The 22553-nt window shown below is 37.4% G+C and overlaps 2 protein-coding genes across 2 annotated transcripts; one reads left to right on the top strand and one right to left on the bottom strand.

The window, feature by feature from the left end:
* The first annotated feature begins 12952 nt into the window (after positions 1 to 12952).
* On the top strand, positions 12953 to 14963 carry LOC107825379 (putative protein phosphatase 2C 72). The gene is made up of 5 exons (XM_016652229.2): positions 12953 to 13352; positions 13440 to 13748; positions 13860 to 13977; positions 14073 to 14296; positions 14411 to 14963. The coding sequence occupies exons 1-5, from the start codon at positions 13182 to 13184 to the stop codon at positions 14603 to 14605; spliced, it is 1017 nt and encodes a 338-aa protein (XP_016507715.2). The 5' UTR covers positions 12953 to 13181; the 3' UTR covers positions 14606 to 14963.
* A 141-nt stretch (positions 14964 to 15104) lies between these two features.
* Positions 15105 to 22334, bottom strand: LOC107830386 (uncharacterized). The gene is made up of 5 exons (XM_075246643.1): positions 22238 to 22334; positions 20339 to 20608; positions 19882 to 19987; positions 16430 to 16573; positions 15105 to 15616 (listed from the first exon to the last, which is right to left on the bottom strand). Exons 2-5 carry the CDS (start codon positions 20593 to 20595, stop codon positions 15356 to 15358), a joined length of 768 nt encoding a protein of 255 aa, XP_075102744.1. The 5' UTR covers positions 20596 to 20608; positions 22238 to 22334; the 3' UTR covers positions 15105 to 15355.
* Between the last annotated feature and the right edge of the window lie 219 nt (positions 22335 to 22553).

Below are 22553 nucleotides of genomic sequence, written 5' to 3'. Positions count from 1 at the left end.
GTCTTTCGTCCAACAATTCTAGGCTTGTATTCATGTTTCGTTATGTGACTCCTCTATTTCGTATCGAAACTTGATGCTAGGTTCTCCGACCTCGACCGCGATCAGAGTTTCGACGCCATAAAATAACGAGAACGGTGTTGCTCTGGTGATGGATTTTGATGTTGTGCGGTATGCCCATAGAACCTCGGGTAGTATTTTTCTCCATTTTCCTTTGGCGTTGGTCAATCTTTTCTTAAGATTTTGGATGATGGTTTTGTTGGTCGATTCAACTTGTCCGTTCCCGCTGGGATGATAAGTTGTTGATAGGATCCTTTTGATCTTGTGATCCTCGAGAAATTTAGTTACTTTGCTGCCGATGAATTATTTTTCATTATCACATACAATTTCGGAGGGCATCTCGAATCGACATATTATGTGGTCGCAAATGAAGTCTATGTCCTTTTCTCTGACTTTCTCAAAATCCTGTGCTTCAACCCTTTTAGAGAAATAATCAGTCATAAACAAAATAAATTGAACTTTACATGGGGCCAACGGGAGAGGTCCAGCGATGTCCATTTCCCATTTCATGAAGGGCCATGGGGACAGAACCGAGTGGAGTAGTTCCACGGGTTGATGAATCATGGGCACATGCCTTTGGCATTTGTCGCATTTTCGAACGAACTCCCTTGCATCCTTCTCCATATCGGTCTAATAGTACCCTACTCTTATTACTTAATGGACCAGCGATTCGGCACTGGAATGATTTCCACAAGTGCCCTCGTGAACTTCCCATAGGATGTAGTCAGTATCTCCCGGTCCCAAACATATTACCAATGGTCCATCGAACGTCTTTCAAAATAGCGTTCTATCTTCGGACAAAGTGAACTGTGTTGCCTTTGTGCGTAGAGCTCTCGACTCCTTTTGATCTGATGGAAGCTTCCCATTCTTTAAGTACTCTATGTACTTGTTTCTCCAATCCCAGGTTAAACTTGTGGAGTTTATCTCAGCGTGACCTTCTTCGATTACCGATCTAATGAGTTGTACGACAGTCCCCGAGTTGAATTCGTCGTCTTCGACCGATGAACCTAAGTGTGCAAGAGCGTCGGCTTCGTTGTTCTGTTCTCGAGGTACATGTTGCAAGATCCATTCCCTAAACCGATGTAGAGTCACTTATAGTTTATCCAAGTACCTCTGTATTCGGTCTTCTCGAACTTCAAAAGTCCCGTTCACTTGGTTTACCACGAGGAGGGAATCACACTTAGCCTCTATGACCTCTGCCCCCAAGCTTCTAGCTAGTTCGAGACTTGCAATCATGGCCTCATACTCGGCCTCATTGTTAGTCAATTTTGTAGTTATGATAGACTGTCTAACTACATAACCTGCGGGTGATTTTAGTATGATACCTAATCCGGACCCCTTCGCATTCGAAGCACCGTCCGTAAAGAGGGTCCAGACTCCCAAAGATGTACCCGATTATATCAGTAGTTCTTTTTCATCCTCGGGTATGAGGGCCGGCGTAAAGTCAGCCATGAAGTCCGCCAAGATTTGAGACTTGATGGCGGTTCGGGGTCGATGCTCAATATTTTACCCACTTATTTCTACGGCCCATTTGGTCAATTGACCCGAAAGCTCGGGTTAGTGCAAAATATTTCAAAGAGGATAAGTTGTTACAACACAAATTGGATGACATTGGAAATATGGTTTTAGTATCCTTGAGGCGCTTATTAAAGTGTGGATATCTAGTTTTGACCTCACCTAAGGTCCGACTAAAATAATAGACAGGGAATTGTGTACCTTGTTCTTCTCGGACCAGGACTCCACTTACCGCTATCTCCGAGAGTGCCAAGTATAGGTAAAGTTGTTCATCCACTTTCGGGGTGTAAAGCAGTAGCGGGATCGATAAATACCACTTTAGTTCCTCCAAGGCCTGCTGGCATTTCGGAGTCCATGCAAAATTGCTCTTCTTCTTAAGCAGTGAGAAGAATCGGTGGCTCCTATCTGAGGATCTCGAAATGAATCGTCCTAGGGCGATTATCCTCCCCATCAACCTCTGCACAAACTTTACATTATCTACTACCGTGGTATCCTCGATAGCTTTTATTTTATCGGGGTTGATCTCGATTCCCCGATTGGACACCATGAAACCAAGAAACTTTCCCGAGCCAACCCCGAATGCACACTTTTCAGGATTGAGCTTCATATTGTACTTCCTCAGTATATCAAAAGTCTTCTACAAATGCTTTAAATGGTCATCTGCTCGCAGGGACTTAACTAACATATCATCTATATAACTTTCATTGATTTTTCTATTTGTTCTTCGAACATTCGGTTTACCTCGTCCTTGATGAAGGCATCTTTGACCTCGGATTGAGGCCTTCTTTTTTGCTTCACCGGGCAAATTTAAGTGTTCAGGCTCAGTTTGTGAGTGGTAACTTCTGGTGGGATCCCTATCACATCGAGGTGGGACCAAGCAAATCAATCCATGTTAGCTTTAAGTAAATGAATAAGTTTTTTCCTGAGCTCTGGGGTTAGCCCCGTGCCCAGGTATACCTTTCGTTCGGGATGATGCTTGGCCAGTGTGACTTGTTCCATCTCTTCGACCGTCGATTTGGTGGCGTCATAGTCATCGGGAATTATGAAGGGTCGAGGGATCCAGTAGTCGTCATCCTCGTCGATCCCTTACTTTTGTAATTGGGTCGAGGCCGATGTATGTGGTTGCTATTTTGCCTCCTGCTTTCCCTTCGAGTCTGATCCCTTCATTGATGAGAGCGCCGATACCGGTATGACTTCATCGACTGCAAATATTTCCTTAGTGGCGGGTTGTTCCCCGTACACTATTTTGACTCCCTCCGATGTCGGGAACTTCAGAACTTGGTGAAGGGTCGAGGGTACTACCCTCATGTTATGGATCCACGGCCTTCCGAGCAGGGCATTTTACCTCATGTCACCTCGATCACATAGAACTTTGTTTCTTGTATGGTCCCGGCCACGTTCACTGGCAAAGTAATTTCACCTTTGGTGGTTTTACTGGCCATGTTGAAGCCGTTAAGTACTCGAGTTGTGGGCACAATTTGATCTAGTAGGACGAGCTGTTCTATGACCCTCGATCGAATAATGTTGGTCGAGCTACCTCGATCAATCAAAACATGTTTAACTTGAATTTTATTCATAAGGACAGATATTACCAGTGCGTCGTTGTGGGGTTGTAAGATCTCATCTGTATCTTCGTCATTGAAAGACAAGGTCCCTTTCGGTACGTAGTCTCGAGTTCGCTTTTTCCCTCGTGATCGACACCTTGGTGCGTTTGAATGTGGGACCCTGAGGAGTATCGACCCCTCCAACAATCATGTGGATCACATGATGTGGCTCTTCGTTCTCATTCTGTCTTTTTGAATCTCTGTTCTTGAGGTGGTTTTTAGCCCGATCGCTTAAAAATTCTTGAAGATGCCCTTCATTGAACAAACAGGCTACCTCCTCCCTTAGCTGTCTGCAATCTTATGTTCTATGACCGTGGGTGCCATGTTATTTGCACATCAATGTTGAAGTTGTATTCCGATAGTCATGGTACTTATTTGGGTTCGACATTTCTGTCGAAACCGCTCTTAGTCATGAGCCCTCGAGAGCTCTGTCCTCGATCATTTATTCTATCAATTCGAACGGGGTTGCATCCATTCCCGTTGTTTCTCCGATCTCCATCGTATGGCTGATATCGATCTCTGTTTGACTGTGGTTCCCGATCAATATCCCTTTTAACTTTGTCGATGGTCCTGTTTGGATAAACGGACCCGGAAGAGGCCCCCAACTGGTCATCCTCGACCCTAATCTTTGACTGGTACCGATTGTGCACATCGGCCCAGGTTACAGCTGGATATTTGATCAAGTTTTGTTTTAACTGTTGTAAGGCTACCGAACTTCGTACGTTTAGGCCTTGAGTGAAAGCCTGAACTGCCCAATTATCGGTGATCGAGGGCAGATCTATACACTCCATTTGGAACCGAGATACGAACTCTCGGAGCATCTCTTTGTCTTTCTATTTTACTTTGAAGAGGTCCGACTTTCTAGTCTCGACCTTTATCGATCTAGCGTGTGCTTTGACGAAGGAATCTCCGAGCATGGAAAAAGAATCAATGGAGTTAGGTGGAAAATTATGGTACCATATCATCGCCCCCTTTGGTAAAGTTTCTCCAAATTTCTTCAGTAGTACGGACTCAATCCCATTGTCCTCTAGATCGTTCCCCTTTATTGCACATGTGTAAGAAGTGACATGCTCGTTGGGGTCGGCAGTTCCATTATACTTGGGAATTTCTAGCATGTGAAATTTCTTCGGAATGGGATTAGGATCCGCGCTCGGGGGGGAGGGCTTTTGTACGAACTTTTTTGAATCCAAACCCTTCAAAATCAGTGGTGCCCTCGGAATTTGATTAACTCAGGAGTTATATGTTTCCATTTTTTTGTCATTCGCTTCAATATTCTTCTCCCCCGATTCAATTTTCTTTGTCAGATCCGCGAACATTTTCAAGATAGCAGGGTCAGTCCCTGACTCATTCACATTTGACCTCCCCAACACTTGTTTAGCCCTGTGAACAACTTCCTGTGATGGCTCTGGTTCGACCCTACTCGGTGCGTGGTTCTGATTTTGAACTTGTGCTATTGCAACTTGTTGAGCCTGCAATATTTCGAATATTAGTCGAAGGTTGATGGGGTCTGCAACTAATACTTCCTCGAGTTCAACTAATACTTCCTCGAGTTCAACTGGAGGCACTTCATTTTCTGGGGCGGCTACGTTGTCGTTTTCGCCATGAAAACCAAGACCATTGTCGATGTGTGTGGGTACTGCTTGAAAGTTTGACATGTTGCTCCTGGAATCAAAACGCTTACAAGAACAAGTGTAAAGCAGTGTGTGTTATGAAAATTAGCACCAGGCAATCACTATTATCCTTAGCCCCACGATGGGCGCCAAACTGTTTACTGTTAAAATCGGATAATAATTAAATTTATAAGTGGTTTTAAGGATATGTGATTTCACTTGGCACAAACTGAAAAATATAAGAATTGAAGTTATAAATTAACTGTAAAAAATGAAACAAACCAATTTAACGTGCAACTTTGGCCCTCGAGCTAGGTCGCCCTCGAACCAACTGAGTATATTATTGAAAAGTAAGAACTGAACAACTGAATAAGAGAGCTTAAGAGAGAAAACGTAATATATTTCTTTGTTATGAGTGTCCCCTTACAAAATGATTGGAACCCCCTTTATGTAGTAGAGGAGTTCTACATATGGTACAATTCTAAATACAGGAGAAAATATTCTGATTGGCTAATCAACCGGTATTGACTTGATATATGCCGAGATCTCCGCCACAATCCTCGCCCGGTCACGGATTCCTCGGCTTTCTGTTATTCGACCTAGCATGCTTCCTTCGATCTGGCTAGATCAATATCCTTCTCAGTCTCGACCTTAGCTGGTCTCGATCTCAATCGATCCCTGAATCACGAGCTAGGCAATATTTATTCATATAACGATCCAATATAACTCGGGATTGAACCTCGGTCTGTCACCCCTGTCTCGATTAACCATACAAAATTAGGCAAGCACGATTTTGACCGTATACAATTATTATTCTAAAGGACGGCAAAGAAAAGCTTAATGAATTCACCCACTAAGGAGCAATTCATATCTCGTCAAGCAAAGTGCCTGAGATTAACAAGTCTTTTATATTATTTAGTAAAAATAATATAGAAGGAATTATAATTAAGATTATATAATATAAATAATTAACGAATTTATGTAAGGAAAATCTTGTGTATATATAGTGCAAATGCAAAGAAAATTTTATTAAAAATAAATACTCTTAAATCGAAAAGGAGTTCAAGTGTTCGTTCACCTAATATATTTTTGTAAAAAATTAATATGTCAAAATTTTATTAATTAAAAAAACCCTCCTAAACCTAAAGGACTATAAAGTGGTCGAAACCTATTGTGAACTGAAAAGGTGTAGGAATTTTAGAATGGTAAGGAATTGAAAAGTCAAAGTCCTAAAATTAGGAAAATAATAAAAATATAAGAAAAAATATCAAATGACTATTTTGTCCAGTGTAAACTCTATCTTAAAAGGGTAAAAAAGATGAACGACATTTGCTAAGGAACTTCATGTTTTTAGTATAGTGTAGATATACATAGATAGATAGATATTATTATTTTAAACGTAACTCACTCTTATATATTCAATAGAAAAGCTAAGTAATTGGTCTATACAAACACTTAGCGATGCTTAAGGAAGTATTACTAAATCTTGGAGCCTAACACTATGTTTGGATCATTGTTACCCATCGTTTTATAATGTATTGTATTGTATCGTTTTATGGTTACAACGTTTGAATAGATTGTATTGTTTACTGTTGTTAAATAATATTTTTGTTATTTGGTTTGACTGTATTGTACAGTACTGTAACTGATAAGTTCATTAAAATATCCGCAATTATTTTAAATAATATTTATCTAGAATTACACATAATAATAATTTAAGAAAACCTCTTTCTACTAATTTATCATTAATTACGTAGCTTGAAAATAAGAGCAAAAATCTGGAGAAAAAAAAAAGTTAACTAATATTAGCAACGCCAACAAAAAACGATGAAAAGAGACAAAAAATCGAATGGAGATTTGGATAAATAAAGAACGGGGCCAACCAACTCTAGAAAAGATGGAAGAAGACAGAGTAGGTCAATGTTGGAGATTTAGAGTTAAAATAAAATAATAAAATAGAATTATGGAGTAATAAGTAAGGGCATAATTAGAAAAGAAAATAGGAAACGATCATATCATACCAAATCGGTTGTTTCATAAAATGGGGCTTTTGGTTGTTCTGGAACAATTGATTTAATAATACGATACAATCAACTTTAAATAAACAATCAAAACAAACATTATTTTGGAATAACAATACAATATGATACAATGGGTAACAACCATCCAAACAAGTTGTAAGAGTTTTTTTGTGACACATATGGGCTATGAGATATGATGGATGAAATTAAAATATGAAAAAAATGCTTTACTAGCCCTAGAGTTGTTAAAACGGGTCAGCTCAGCCCAAGCCTCGTGGGCTTTTAAATATGGTGGGTTAGGACGGACTGGCCCGCCATATGAATGGGCCCTAAAATGGCCAGTCCAACCCAGCCCTAAGAGGGTCGCGGGCTAGGGCGGACCGGCCCTTCAAATATTTTTTAGAAAAAAGAATTTCTTTAAATCCTTAAATATTTTTTCGTGGCGTAATCGATTAATCATATAAACAACAACTTTTGTTTGCTTAGAGCATACAAAAAGTTTGATATTTGACGAGGAATCTCGTAATTGAAATACAAATTCTCTATATCTCTAGCTCTTCTTTTTTAAAGTTACATGAATATTTTCTTAATACTTTTCTTTCATTTTTCTCAGATTGAGAGATTGCTTCAATAAGTTTATATGTTGAGGTTTTTTAATTTAGGATTAACATTATTTGTTGATTTCATCATTATAGTCCATAAATTTTTTAAAATTCCTCAAATTTGCTAGTGGTCAATTTTTTTTTGTGTGTGTATTTAAAATTGATCTTTTTTTATACTGAAGAGTAGTTTAAATATTAATAATATATTAAAGTAATCTAAACTGATCATTGGCCACTTAAAGTAATATTTTCTTTTGAAAAAAATATTATTATTGGCCACCTAAAACTTTTTGAGTTTGTTATTAAATAAGCAAAAGAAAAACTAATTTTGTCATATTACATGCATGTCAAAAATCTAAATTCTAGTTGATATGGAAGGGTAAATGACCAATCTAGGCTTGGGGAATGGGGATTATAGTTAATAATTTTTTTTAGTTTTTACTTTATTTAAATATTAAATATTTAATAGTTAATTAATTTGAATTAAATTAATTTTTGCCCACGGGTCGGCCCAGGCCCAACCTCGATCAAGCCTCAAGGGCCAGCGGGCTGACTTGTGTCGGGCTTATAAGTCTCAGCTTTAAATAGGCTCAAAAATTCCTAGCCCAACCCTACCCAAGTAGCATGCTGGGTTGGGTTGGCCTCACGGACCAAGCCCATTTTAACCGCTTTAACTAGAACTATTGTCCTTTCGTTTAAAACTAAATCTATGATATTAAAAGGAAACTAGTACTACTAATGTTAACAACTTAACATCCAAAATGAAGATTTAATTTTAATTTATCACTAACCTTGATTAGAACTATGTTGTCTTACGTCATCAACTGCTTGATAGGCTATTAACTACTTAATTATTTGATTTCACACCACAATTTGAAGGAAAGATCAAGTTTTAAAATATCACCAACCTTAGAATCATTACACTTGTTATAACTAGATCAAGTTCTTGATAAGTTTTCAAATGATTTGAAAAGGCATTTTTAAATATTCAATTTATTTTCTTGGGATATCATTTTCAAGGAGTGGCAGTTAAGGATCATTAGGAGATTATATACATTATTATTTAGAGGATTAAATGGTTTTCAGAATATGAACAAGTCATATCTGTCAACATCTGTTTGCTTTCCAATTAAGTTCCAACCCCATTGGTACCTCCAATCATAGCGAGCCATGTATATTTTTATTCTCAAAATACCAACATTACCATGACAAGATCCTTAGATGTTGGAATGGGGCTTTCTATTAAAAATCAATCAAAATAATGCAAGATGTCCTGTTATATTTTCCAAGGTTAAGTTACTGCGTGTGTGTGTTGGGGGGGGGGGGGAAAAAATGGTTAAGGGCAGTGCAAAAATATCAATTTGGGTACCTGACTTCAGAGTGTGGACCTAAGCCATTGGTTCAGGTCACTCTTAAAATCTTTGGACATCTGATGTGTAATAACTAATACTATGTCCTTTCCGATTTATTGTGGCTGCGTTTGATTTGGCACGAAGTTTAACACAAAAATAATAAGACTTTTAAAATTTATTGTCTAAAATAAGGTATAGATATTTATGTGACGATAAATCAATTCATTAAGAGTAAAGTAGGAATTCTAAAGATAAATTATTTCTAAATAAGGAAAAGTAATATTTTGTTTTTTAGCTTAATTAAAAATGAAAGAGTGTCACATGAATTAGGACGGAGAGAATAACTAAACAAGCTGTTACTATAACAATCTAAACTGAAGAAGTTTGTCTATTAAAGAAGCTAAGGCACCCTTTTAGCCTCTGCAGCCTACAATGCCTTAATTCACATCAATCTGTATCTTAACCATCAGGAAAGCAGTCTACTAAACACAAAAATATATGTCACGTTTTGATGGATACTGTAATCATATTGCCAACCATTATAAAGAAAATAAAACCAATTGAAGCTCGATCAAGAAACACTAAAAGGACCATGCAATACATCCATTGATTATATTCATAAAATTCTATTAGGCGCAGGATTTCATTCCCCGAGTGCTTTCTGTCCTTCTGAGGGGTGAAAGCGAGATTGAATGCTCTACATTGAGTGTAAGGGTAAGGTCAAGATAGTCTTAGCAATTCATCTACCTTGTTTGTGAGGAATTATCTGCACTGCCTTCAGTTTGCCGTGAAGTACGCTGATACCCCGGTTGTTTATAAATCGTCATATTTATAAAAAAAGCCGCTTGAAGCCCCACCCCCTTTTCTATATAGGTGTATAACCGTAACAAGTTTTCTCTAAGTAGTACCGTACCAAGACCTTTCTTACGAGAAAAGAAAAAACCCGCAGCTTCCCTCAGGCTTCTACTGGAAATTAAGATCATACATTGATTTACTATACGCAGGAATGTGACTACAACCTGAATAAGATAAGAAGAAAATAGCCGCCAATGATGGAAGAATGATTAATGCCATGACCCAATTCCCACTATAGGCCGTGATGGCGTCCAACGTCATCGTTAGACAAGCCAAAATTGAACTATCCATTTAATTACTTACTTTATTACTTTCAAAATCATTGAATTTTATTTAATAGAGAAAACCAAGTATAAAAATAAGCATGGTGATATAAGGAATAAAATAAAATATGAGAGTGAAGCATTAGTATCAATAGACAAAATCATGAACATCTACTAGAAATTCTCAAAATCTAGTGTCACAAGTGCACAAACAATCTAGTAGAATATACAAATCTCATACAACTACTGCTTGAGTAAAATAGATAGAAATAATAAGTACAACAAGAGGAGGCTCCAGGTACTGCAGAACAGAGCATGGAAAGTAGCTCACCACTAGGCCTCTGGATAATGCAGGTACGCGCCTGGACGGACACCAAATGTACCTGCCTCAGTACCTGCACAATTTATGCAGGAGTGTAGCGTGAGTACATAAAATAACGCATACCCAGTAAATATCTAGTCTAACCTTGAAGAAGTAGTGACGAAGGGTCGACATCGACACTTACTAGAGGTCAATAAATAAAGTGCCAGAATATAGGCAGGAAATACAACAGTAATAATGGAATAAAAAGCATTAAATAAGTGATTTTTAAAACTCATAAATATCACATGCCAATTTCAACATATATACGCCATCAAGTATTTATTAATTCTCAAGTCATGAAGAAAATATCAAGTACAATCGGACTCCTAGTGACATCACGCACGAGTTATGCCGAGGTCGTATGGTCCGATCCATAATAATCGTGTACATACACTACTGAGGTCGTACAACCCGATCCATGGATGCATCTCATTAAATACAATTATTGTCGAGGCGTTCAGCCCAATCCACAAGAATAGGAAAACTCTTCGGACTACGGAACATACGTTTACAACACCAAGATAAGCACATAAAGGAACATAAATGTCTATCAATAATTAAATATCCTATCAACGCAAAGTAACGAAGCTCGGTCTAACAAAATCTCTAATTAAGTTTTACTTATTAATACAAGTAATTAAATTAACAAGTTGGGTTCAAATAATACAAGTATTGCATAATAAAGTCATATGTCTACCCGAACATAACATGAATTTAGCTACGTACAGACCCTTGTCACTTCATACGTACGTAGCACCCATAATTATTAACAAATAATAATTTAAACACTTATGGGGTTAATTCCCTCTTACAAGGTTAGGCAAGAGACTTACCTCGAGTTAATTCCCTCTTACAAGGTTAGGCAAGAGATTTACCTCGTTCCAAGCCCTCTTCCTGGTGCTCAAATCACACTAATAGCCTCAAATCGATATCGAGCAATCCAGAACTGGCCAAAGGTCGTGCAAACTAATCAATATGTGCTCAAATGTTCATAATTTAACTATTAGAGTAATTACCCAATCCAATTTGAAAAATTTCTAAAAGTCACTTTCGGGCCCACGTGCCTGGATTCCGAAACTTTTGTAAATAAATGAAACCCATAACCTTACAAACTCAAATATATAATTTCTACTCAATTCCATAATCATTTTCGTGGTCTAATCTCATTTTCACCAAAACCTAAGTTTTTCAACAAAATCCTATAATTTCCACAATTTACATGTTAAAATCTACCCATAATCTATGTACTAAACTCACATTAAGTAGAAATCAATTACCTTAAAATGCTAGGTGAAAAATCCCTCTCCAAGAGCTCCAAAATCGGCCAACCCAAAGTGAAATGAGAGAAAATGAACCTAAGTCCCGATTTAAAACATGTTTCTGCCCAGTGGTCCCTTCTTCGCGATTGATAGGCCTCTCGCGATCGCGAAGGCAAAAATATGCCATCGCCCAAAAATACTCTTCGCGAACGCGACATGGCCATCGCGAACGCGAAGGTCAACCTGACCAACCCTTCGCGAATGCGGTCAGCCAATCGCGAACGCGAAGAGTAACGACCTAGCTTCCCAGGCCCAGCTCCCTCCTTCTACGCGAACACGATACCACCATCGTGAACGCGATGACTACTGGTCTCTAGCCTTCGCTAATGCGACTGCCGTATCGCGAACGCGAAGCACTAAATGCCCTAGCCCCAATTCCTTGATCGCCAACGTGAGGCCTTCTCCGCGTTCGCGAAGAAGAAAACCAAAACAACAAATTGCAGAAATTTGAACTTAGCTCCGGTGGTTCGAAACTTATCCGAGCTACCTGGGACCCCGTCTAACTGTACCTATAAGTTCATAAATATAATACGGACTTGCTCGAAGCCTTGGGACGCATAAAACAACATCGAAACTAAGAATCGCACCCCAAAACCAAATTAATCAACTTATGAACTTCAAACTTCTTCAACTAGCTCTGAATGCGACGAACCATACTTACACAACTGAAAATAACGTAAAATTTTGCGTACTAGTCATAAATCACCATAAGAACCTATTCCGAGGCTCGAAATCCCAAACGGACATCGATATCACCAAAATCTACTTTAAACCAAATTTAAGAAACTTTAAAACCTTCAAGGCGCCAACTTTCAATATTAAGCGTCAAAACGCTCCCGGATCACCCAAAACTCGATCCGAACACACGCCTAAGTCCAAAATAATCATACGAACCTATTGGAACCATCAAATCACGGTTCCGATGTTGTTTACTAAAAATGTTGACTCAAGTAAAATTTGGCCACCTTAGGCCACTATTAAGGAACTAAGTGTTCCGATTTCAACCCGAACCCTTCCAAAACCAAACCAACCTTCCCCACAAGTCATATAACAAGTAAAAGCACATACGGCGAGTCTTAAATAGGGGAACGGGGATCTAGAAAGTAAAACAACCGGTTGGATCGTTACAATCAAACGAGGAGATAATAGGATCATCACTTTATTAAGGAGAAGATTATCTTAATATAACATTCTGTAACCAATTTGTTTCATCAAAAATTAAAACAAAAGAGCTACCTGGAGCTGACAACTAAACAATTTTTCTCCAATGACAGAGAAACTGGTTTGTTCTTCTTACATCCATTGGAGAAAAGTCTAACCTTTATTTAATAATTAAAGCTTGCGTATGTTAATCCTACGAGTGTACAACTCAGATGCCCCTTAAAGTGAATCTTGGGGTAATCTAGAATAATACATTACAATAAATAAACCAGTGAATTATTGAATCTGAATGAGTTTCTCTAATCCTTGGGAGCCACAACTGTTATTTCAGAATTTATTAATCCACTTTTCAATTCCTTTGAAAGATCTAAAATTTCTTTAAATACAGGATTCTCTTTCAGCTGTTAAAGTAGGAACCACAAACAAGGAAAAAAGTAAAGAAAAACACAGTTGACAAAATGGGTATCTGCATATCCAGTGAATCTTTTGAGATTCATGCTATTAATTATGGCCATGCAAATTTGGTTCACTATGAAGACAACAACAACAATGGATACCAACAAATTGGTTCAGTTTATTCTCAACAAGGATGCAAAGGACTCAATCAAGATTCTGCTATTCTCTATCAGGTTTGTGATCAATTTCTCTGAGTTTTATCATTTAAGAATAGGTTTTATATAGGGTGTCTAAAAATGGAAACTTTCTTTTTCTGGCAGGGGTATGGTGTAGAAAATGGAGTTTTCAGTGGAGTTTTTGATGGGCATGGAGAGAATGGACAGATAGTGAGCAAGTTAGTTATGAATAAGTTGCCATCTTTGCTTCTGAAACATATACTTTCTCTCCCAAAGATCACTTCTCCAAAACAAAATGTGAAAGAAGTTGATGAATCGGCGAAGAACAAGAATTTTAACAAGTGGAAAGAGGCTTTTCTGAGTTCCTTTAAGGTGGTGGATAAAGAAATTAAATGTCTTGAGAAATTGGACTGTTCTTGCAGTGGAACAACTGCTGTGGTTGCTATAAGACAGGTAATGAGAAAGTATTCCGAACCTATAAGATAATTCAGAAATTGAAACTTCATTTTTTATTTAGAGAATTGGATATATAATTTTGTTGTTTGAATGTTTTATATGCTATAGGATGATGATCTGATTATAGCTAATCTTGGCGATTCTCGAGCTGTACTAGGAAGAAAGACAGAGGAGGGAACAATTGAGCCTGTTCCATTAACTACTGATTTGAAGCCTAGCCTGCCTTGTAAGACTCTCGACATGATTGATGATACTAAAGTCACAGTTCAGTTCCAAATTGACCTACTAATGCCTAGATCATAAACTGTTTGATGCATGCAGCTGAAGCAGAAAGAATAAGGAATTGTGGTGGAAGAGTGCTAGCACTAGAAAAAGAGCCACATATACAGAGAGTGTGGTTACCCAATGAAGACGCTCCTGGACTCGCCATGTCTAGAGCTTTCGGAGATTTCATGCTCAAAAACTATGGTATTATCTCCAGGCCTGATGTCTCCTATCACCATCTTTCTTCCAATGATCAGTTCCTTGTTCTAGCAACTGATGGGGTAAGCCGATTCTGACTATGTAGTTTTTGTTTGGTTTCTCGTCTTTCAAATCGAGTCTCTCCATTTCTCTGTTTCTACAAAACTTGACATATCCTGTTTTCATTGTAACATTAGGTATGGGATGTGCTTAGTAATGACCAAGTCGTTTCCATAGTGTGTTCAACAAATGATGGAGCAGCAGCCGCGAAGGCAGTGGTAGAGGCTTCAATAGATGCATGGAAGCAGAAATTTCCTAACACCAAGAGAGATGATTGCACTGCAATCTGCCTATTCTTGCAACAACGTGCATCACTGCAAAATAGCACTTGAACTATGGCCAAATACAAGCTTTTCACTTATCCAGACTGCAAAAGCCACAGCTATACAGAAGTTCACTGTACTTGAGCTACTATAATTTTGGGTTCTGTTGTTGAAATATAGCAATATGGTTAAGAACAATCAACCAGATTTTCAATATCAATATTTTCGAGTCCAATGTAGGAAGACTTCAAAGATATATGGCTACAATCTCTTGTGAGTTGTAAGTTGCGAGTGTGTGCATAGACATATTTGATAAGACCCGTTTCCAGGTTGAGAAATAAATAAGGATAAAGAGGAACCAACAACAGAATTGAGCATTGTTTCACCATATTATTACTTGGTTATCAACAATACCCAAGTGTCTCAGGCACCAGGCAACACTTACAACCATGATTTCACAAGTTTCATGCAAAAGAATTGGCAGACAAAATAATCCTTAATGCTAGCAAGCAACTTCTTCTTTCCATTCTTCTAAGAAATTTCGAAATATTAATTTGACTTGGAACAATTTCGGGCCACAGCAAAGATATGTATTTACTCTGAATAAGAATGAACAAAATGAAAGGGAACAGTTCCACGGGATCTAGGAGTTCATAAGTGAAATTCAACTTGAAACGCCATACAAGGCTTTATCAAAAATCAAGTTGATTCATTTCAGTCCCCTAGTCTAAGCTGATCGTCATATGCCACTCGCATTGAGTTTTATACATCTCAGATCGCCTCATTCCACCATATCATATGAGCTATTTTCAGAAGGTATTAAGCCAACAGATCCCTTGATTCCCTTCCTTCATCAATTCCTTCAAATATATCATCATATGAGATGGGCACCCTTATTCTGTCATGAACAGATGCACGTTTGGCTCCACTATTTGACTGCTCAACAGGAACTTGTTGCAGCAAAACATCTTTAGAATTGGCTGTAGTTTTGTCTCCCACAGTGGTCTGGCTAGATCTCTCAAAAGAAGCTTCATTATTTGGGAGCGGTTCTTGCTTGAGCTTAGCCTGCTTAAATTGCTTCTGCAATTATTTTTGAAATGAGGCTCTTAATGAACACTGGTATATAGATACATAATAGGAGAAGTGACCAGCAGATTGACGGTTTAAATTATATATGCAATTGTTTACAAATACAGCATGCTATCATTGAAAGATCATTAGAATTACGAGAAATAGCAAAAACTGAGAAGTGTTTTTGATAGGTAAGATAAATATAGTCCTTGCAACAAGAATAACCATGGCTATCCAAGGGCTGGAGGCTTTACCCAACAACTGCATTTTAATTTCAAGGAAGTAATACTAGAGCACAACAGAAATAATCACTTAACATTCAAACAATTTACTTAAATTACTAACATGACCAAATATGCAGTTTGAAAATTAGAGCATTACAGTAGTGCAACGAGCAGAGATACATTGGTAATTTCATAATATTTGACTTGAACTAAATAATATAGAGTGGAGTCAAACAATATATAAAGCTATATCTCATCTTAACTTACCAAATAAGAAAGTAAACCTTACAAACACCTCCATGTATCCTTTATTAAAGGTTCTTTCTTTTTTTGATTGGTATTAAAGGCTATTTCTTTTCTTTCTTTCTTTTTTTTGGAGAAGGAAAGGTTATTTCTTTTTTTCAAGGTTACGGGTTACCTGCTTTATTTTTTCTTTTATTTGAGAGTAGGTAGAACAAAATCTTCAGCATAGACGAAAATATTCATGTTTACTGCACCTGATGATGGAACTCATGATCTTTCCAGGTTGGGCCACAAAATTGCCACATGCACAGGGAATAACTATGAACAAGATAAACGCTAAAGAATTATAACCCACCTCAAACTCCTGCCCTTTCTTCATTATCTCTTTGTATGCATTTGGATCTCGCACTTTAAGGATGCTCCATAATATCCCACCGCCTGTTCGGAAACGCCTGCCATCAGCAGTCTTCTGGCCACCACAATTCTGAATTGCATCCACCTGTAAATTTTACTGCAGCATCATCAACTGACTCACAATTGTAACTTAGAACTTATAATTTATGAGAAAATTATAGCTTTTCTCTTTAATTGTGCACTAGATATGCAGGAAAAGGGGCATGACGACCGAAAACATGTACGTATAACTCATTGGCCAGAGAACAATAAACGTTAACACATACATGCAATCCTTCATTAACAAAAGGTCTGTCTTTTTTTTTTTTTTGGGACAGGCAAATATCATCTTCATAAGCAAATAGGCTCCGGAGAAAAATTGTCATTTCCAATCATAAAACTCAGAAGCTATGCCTTTGCCAAAATCCAGAACTTAGTTCTATTCTGGCCTAACTTGTTCACTTATCAAAAAAACTATGCAAAAAACATACTCACCAGACCCTCACATGCAACAGCCATATGCCAGCAATTCGCTGCTAGTTAAGTACAACCAAACACGTCCAATTGCCGATTGAACATTCAATAGAATAATTTACCCTCTCCCGTTTGGCCATAGGTTTTTCACTTTTTTCAAAAATATTTTGAAAACATTGTTTGGTTATAAAAAGTGACCAGTTTTGGGAAGTTTTTGAGAATGAATTTTTCAAGTTCCAAAAAGTGGTTTAGACTATTTTTCAAGTTTTTGAAGTTTTCTACTCACAAAACTTCAACTTCTTTACGAGTAAAATCCAAACACAATTTCAACTTCCAAAAACCATTTTTCGTTTCATCTTAAAAAACTATTTTTTTTTAAGTTTCAACCAAATCTATGTCCAAACGCTATAATGAAAAATACAGCTTTAACTAGAGAATTAAAAATTTGGACGATGATATTTTACACTTTTGCAGGATATTCACAGAAAAGAGCCTCTGAATCATTCCAATATGAGAAATTAAGGGTGTCACACACCAGCAAAACTTGTATGAGGCCTTTCCTTTGATAGACATATGGACTGTGGCTCTCAATAATCAGTTCCTCCCTACCCATCTTCTCCGGTTTCTCTTACTTCAACCCTTGCCAATTGACCTCCTTACCCATCCTCTCCTGTTTCTCTTACTTCTGCCCTTGCCAACCCTCCTTTATCTTTCATAAATTCACTCATAGAAATTTGCCATTTCTCCACCTTTTTCATTTTTACTATGGTCTAGCATGTTGTACCGATATCAATAGCAAAAGCTCATCAAATTGCACCCAAGGTTTAAGTCTGGATTTCTTGTATATGCCTAAGCAGTTGCCCTCGCTTTGAACTCATATTTCTGTTCGGTGACTGTGATTTTGTGTTGGAGAATCCACTGCTTAGTCTGTTTTCATAATTTTAGCCTTTGCTTTGATCTTTTCTTTTTTCCTTTTCCCTTTTCTGTTTAATCTTTTTTTTTTTTACCTTGGAAGAGAGATAAATATATATAGACTAATGAAGGAGTGAAAAAGAGGATAGAAAATTTAGGATAGAAAAACTAGGAAATGAGCTAAAAACCAATAGATTACCAAGGGGGCCTCTCTCTGCTTATGACCATGTAAAGACTACAAACGAAACGATGATGATGGTGCCCGGTGAAGGGATGACGAACTTTAAAAAAACAGAATTTAGAGTGGAAGAATAAGCAGGGATAAAGATGTACAAAGAGATTTACTGATATCTTTCCTAGAAAGGGGCTGAAAGTGTAGTCCCTGAAACTTTTAAACAAGAGAGAAAATAGGAAAGAAATGGTGAACTGGTAGGGGGAAAAGAGAGAGTAAGCAAGCACTAGGGTGATCCATAACTCCAGATGGCTAGTAAAGGGATGGCCTCACACTTATTTGCTGGTATACATTTCACATGATATAAGATTTCTCTTCCAAGATATCCTGATGCAAACTCTTGTTTGAGAAAGATATCCCACTGCAAACTCCCTTCAACTTCTGTTTAATGAGTGATTTTTTATATTTTTGTAGTATACAAATCAGGGAAAACATCTTCCACATACTCCAACAAACCCAAAGGTAGACAATCTCTCTCCAATGCTCTTATTTATAGTTATTACTGTGACAAAAAACGATGAATCCTGTCTATAAGTACACTAAACCACAGACCTAGACAAAACAATGGGTTTCCAACAAGTTCATTCAATATAAATAAGAAAACATCCAATCGATCAGAGACTTCATCTCCATAATTAATACCCCCATACAGCGCTACTTTGATCATCTCCTTGTGAGTGTTCGTTAACTTCAGAAAAATTAAAGCAATTCCCACACAACTGATGCTCTAGCAATTTTCTAACCAAGCCACCAAGGAACTCTTTCTGTCAAAATCCAATCAAAATAAAAAGGAAAGGCAGCAAGCAAAAGGTTCTAACTGACTTGGGAGGCAACCAATTAATGACCACATTTTGTCAAATCAACACACAGTCAATTTCATCACTGAAGCTCAGAGCTCTTATTTTTGCGGAGTCGTTTAGCACATTGGGACAAATAGGAATAACTAGTAAATTCAACATTTGGAAAGCGCCTACATCTAATCCTTAAGCCGCCATCCCCCTTCCTCGTTGACCATTTTGCTATCATCCAACTCACTTTCTATAACACTTTCTACACTCCTCCACCACCTCTCTAACTCCGACAAGAGAAAAAAAGGAGGGAAAAGCGAAAGAGGAAGAAGATGCAAATTTTCTGCATATTGCATTGCCATGTGCATACCATAGGGTAGAACAGCAAACAGGCAAACCATTAGAATCAACCTAAATAGAACACCACAAAGTAGTTTAGCCAGAAGCTATCTTGGAAGAGAGGTCCATGGTACTGAAAGCAGTGAAAATGGCTTCAACAGGAGGCATCTGCGAGTGTAGGACAACAACATTGAGCATCAGAAACTACAAAAAGCAGTAGACCTTGAATAAATTGTGTTAGAAAGTCAGGCCCATCTCTCACCTCTTAGCAACACTGAGTAATTCTTTCTCACCCGAGATCAAGGGGTAGATAAAGTCTAGAATGGCCAATCTCTGGTAGCTTAAGAAATAAATAAAAGATCATCTTTATGAGTACTGAGATGGAGGTCATAAGCTTCCGCGAACATGAAGGGAAGGCAAGTAGTTGTGAGGTGATTCATCAACCATATTAGACCTTACCAACTCAAGAAATCCAACTTCGGGGTCTATGTGACAATAAAAATTAAATTGACTTCTTCAGTATTTTTTGGGGGGGGGTGGGCAGATTGGTGAAGTTATGCTCACACTAATTGTCTAAATTCAAAATTAAACTAATGGGTTAAACCACAATCAGATATGACAACAAAAGTCGACATTTAAGAAAACAAGCATATAGAACAAAAAGCATACCTCTTTGACAAGATCACTCAAAGCAGATACTCCAAGGCAACCAACCGCAGTCCATATGAGATAAGATTTCCGCTCTCTCAAGCGTTTACAGACATCCAATACAAATCTGAAGACAAAAATTCAAAGAGAAAGTCAAAGCCTGCTACATTTCGACAACAAATAATAAAGATGCTAATTCTTGTAAAGACTAGTATATACAAAATGAAGCAACAACTTTGACCAAAAAGTTAACCTTTGACACAACTTATATATGGCTAGATTAGAAAAGAAACTAAATCCATGCATCAGTCATACGGTATCCAACTTAAAAGACAATTATCTTCCCTTCATCAACCGAGATCAAGCTCAGTAATGCTTTCTGTATGGAAATAAACATAATATGCATATGGTGATAAGCAACGCAAAGCTTCTTTTTCCCCCTTTAAAAGGTATAATGAGTATGGTTAGCGTAACAAACCTGTTAATATCTGTGACCTTTGGACCCGAAGAACCTCTCTTACGCTTGTTCTTCCTCTTGTTTTTCTTGCGTCTCTGATTTTTATTGCCTGAAACGGGATTAGTCGAACTAGCACATGCATCACCACTTTCCTCTAATCCAGTCTTAGAAATCCTTTCAACCAATTCTCCTTCCTCAATATCATTCATTTTAACATCACCATCCTCGAAGCTCTCCTCTTCATCAGAGAAATCTAAAATGCTATCCTCTAGCTCCATCAAATTATAAAGCCTGCAGGAGATTTAAAGAAATTTTATCCCTCTACAATGCCAAAAGAGGATGTTACATGCATAAGGGAAGTGAAGTATGTTGCAATGTAGTGAGACTAATATGTGATAGAGGTATATCAAAACAAGTAACAGAAGGCAAGGCAGAAAGTATTCGCTTGGTATTAATTTATTATAGCAATCCATACAACACTCCAAAATACTTAAACATGTAATAAGAATTAGTTGATAACCTGTATAGCAACCAAGGATAACCACCTAGAAAATTATGAGACGTGATTAAATAATCAATCATTTAACCGCCATAGGAAAGCTCAATTTGTTCCACTTTAATTCTGAAAGAGTACTCTGTTTCAGCAGCACTGCTTTACATGGTTACACCAGCTTTTTAAGTAAGAAGCTTAATCTGTGGCTCCCTGCTCTTGCACCCAGATAAGATCCAACCAAGACTAGTATTTCTAGTTTTTGTTCAGACAACTCATATAAATTTTACTTATTCAGATCAATTTGTTAATTATACTAATTACAAGTATGCTTTGGACCTCCCTAAAGTCTTCCAACTATCTATCCAACTTAGAATTTCTTATTTCTCAGAATAAAAACAATTAGATTGAAATCTGAGAGAAATTTTTGTGATAACACTAGATTTTTATGGGACTAGTGTTTCTACATTTTTGGTAGTTTCTACTGAGGGATCTGAATGAAGTATCCAAAACCTATGTTATTCCTGTTTGACAAAGATCTGTCAAGAGTCGAGACAGATTGGAGTCAATAAACATAAATTGTAAGCATGATAAGACATTTCGAGCTGAAGCTTTAGCAAATTATTTATTCACCGCCCTCTCTAGTTCTATTTTCCTCAGCTATCTATAGTCCTAACCGGAAGTTAGCAAGAATGGACTATGGAGAATTGGAGATAACTGGTGAGTTATATTTTTATCCTCAATGTGCAACTTAAACAATTCAGAGCATTCCTATTTTCATTTTCTTCCTCTCCATTCTAAAAATTCCTTCTCTACCAATTTTATTTTATTTTTCTTTCTTTACAGTCCGATTTCAAAATCAATCAATAAACTATTCATCGATCCCAAACTAGTTGGACTTAGCTACATGAATCCTTTATAACTACTAGACTCCAAAACAAGTGTTCCTCTTGCAAATAAACACTCAGAATTAATTTTTTTTTTTTTTTAAAGAGAAGAAAATAAAACAGAATGAACTATCGAATAGTAATGAATACTCAAGTCTCCCATAACTTGCTCAAAGCTTCAAAATATTCTCCGGAAGAGATACGCTCCAAAGAAAAATCATGCAATGAACGATATACACATTAAAAATTAAAATCAAACGAAGGCGCACAAGTAGTAATTATCTATTTTTCATTCAATTTATGACAAAAACAAACACAAATGAAATTCATCTATTGGTTTGACTGTTATCAAGTTGGAATGAGCTCACAAACAGAGAGAAAAACAAGTACTTAGTCATTTGATTTATCAAATCATGCTTCCAAATTATAAACCCTAGATAAACTGCAGATGGTACAAATACATTATACTGACTAAGCTAAAACATGTAGAAACAGAGGAAATTGAGATGAAACAGGTAGGGTTCAGGAGAAAGGGAAACAAACCTTTGAGTACGTATAACACTGCTTGTGATGAGCGTCTGAGCAATGAGTTCTAGAGGTGGCGGGGTGAGCAGAGGTTTATATACTTCCACCACCTTGGCTTCCGTTTGGGCTAGTTGAACCGATCAGGTGTTGGGCTAAGCCCATTAATTGGGTTAGATTTGGTAAGTCAATAGTTTCATCGGCCCAGTACTAATTTAGGCCTAAATATATCTGAATCTTTCTTTACAATACTACATCGTATTGATGCCTATTATAGAAATGACATCGGGTAGACACTCTAAAGGGCCATATTAATTAGCTAATGTGACCTGAATTT

This window comes from Nicotiana tabacum, chromosome 23 (assembly GCF_000715075.1).
Source record: "Nicotiana tabacum cultivar K326 chromosome 23, ASM71507v2, whole genome shotgun sequence".
Lineage (NCBI taxonomy): Eukaryota > Viridiplantae > Streptophyta > Magnoliopsida > Solanales > Solanaceae > Nicotiana > Nicotiana tabacum.
Note: the sequence above shows the minus strand (reverse complement) of the source record. Positions and strands in the feature narration are given on the sequence as shown.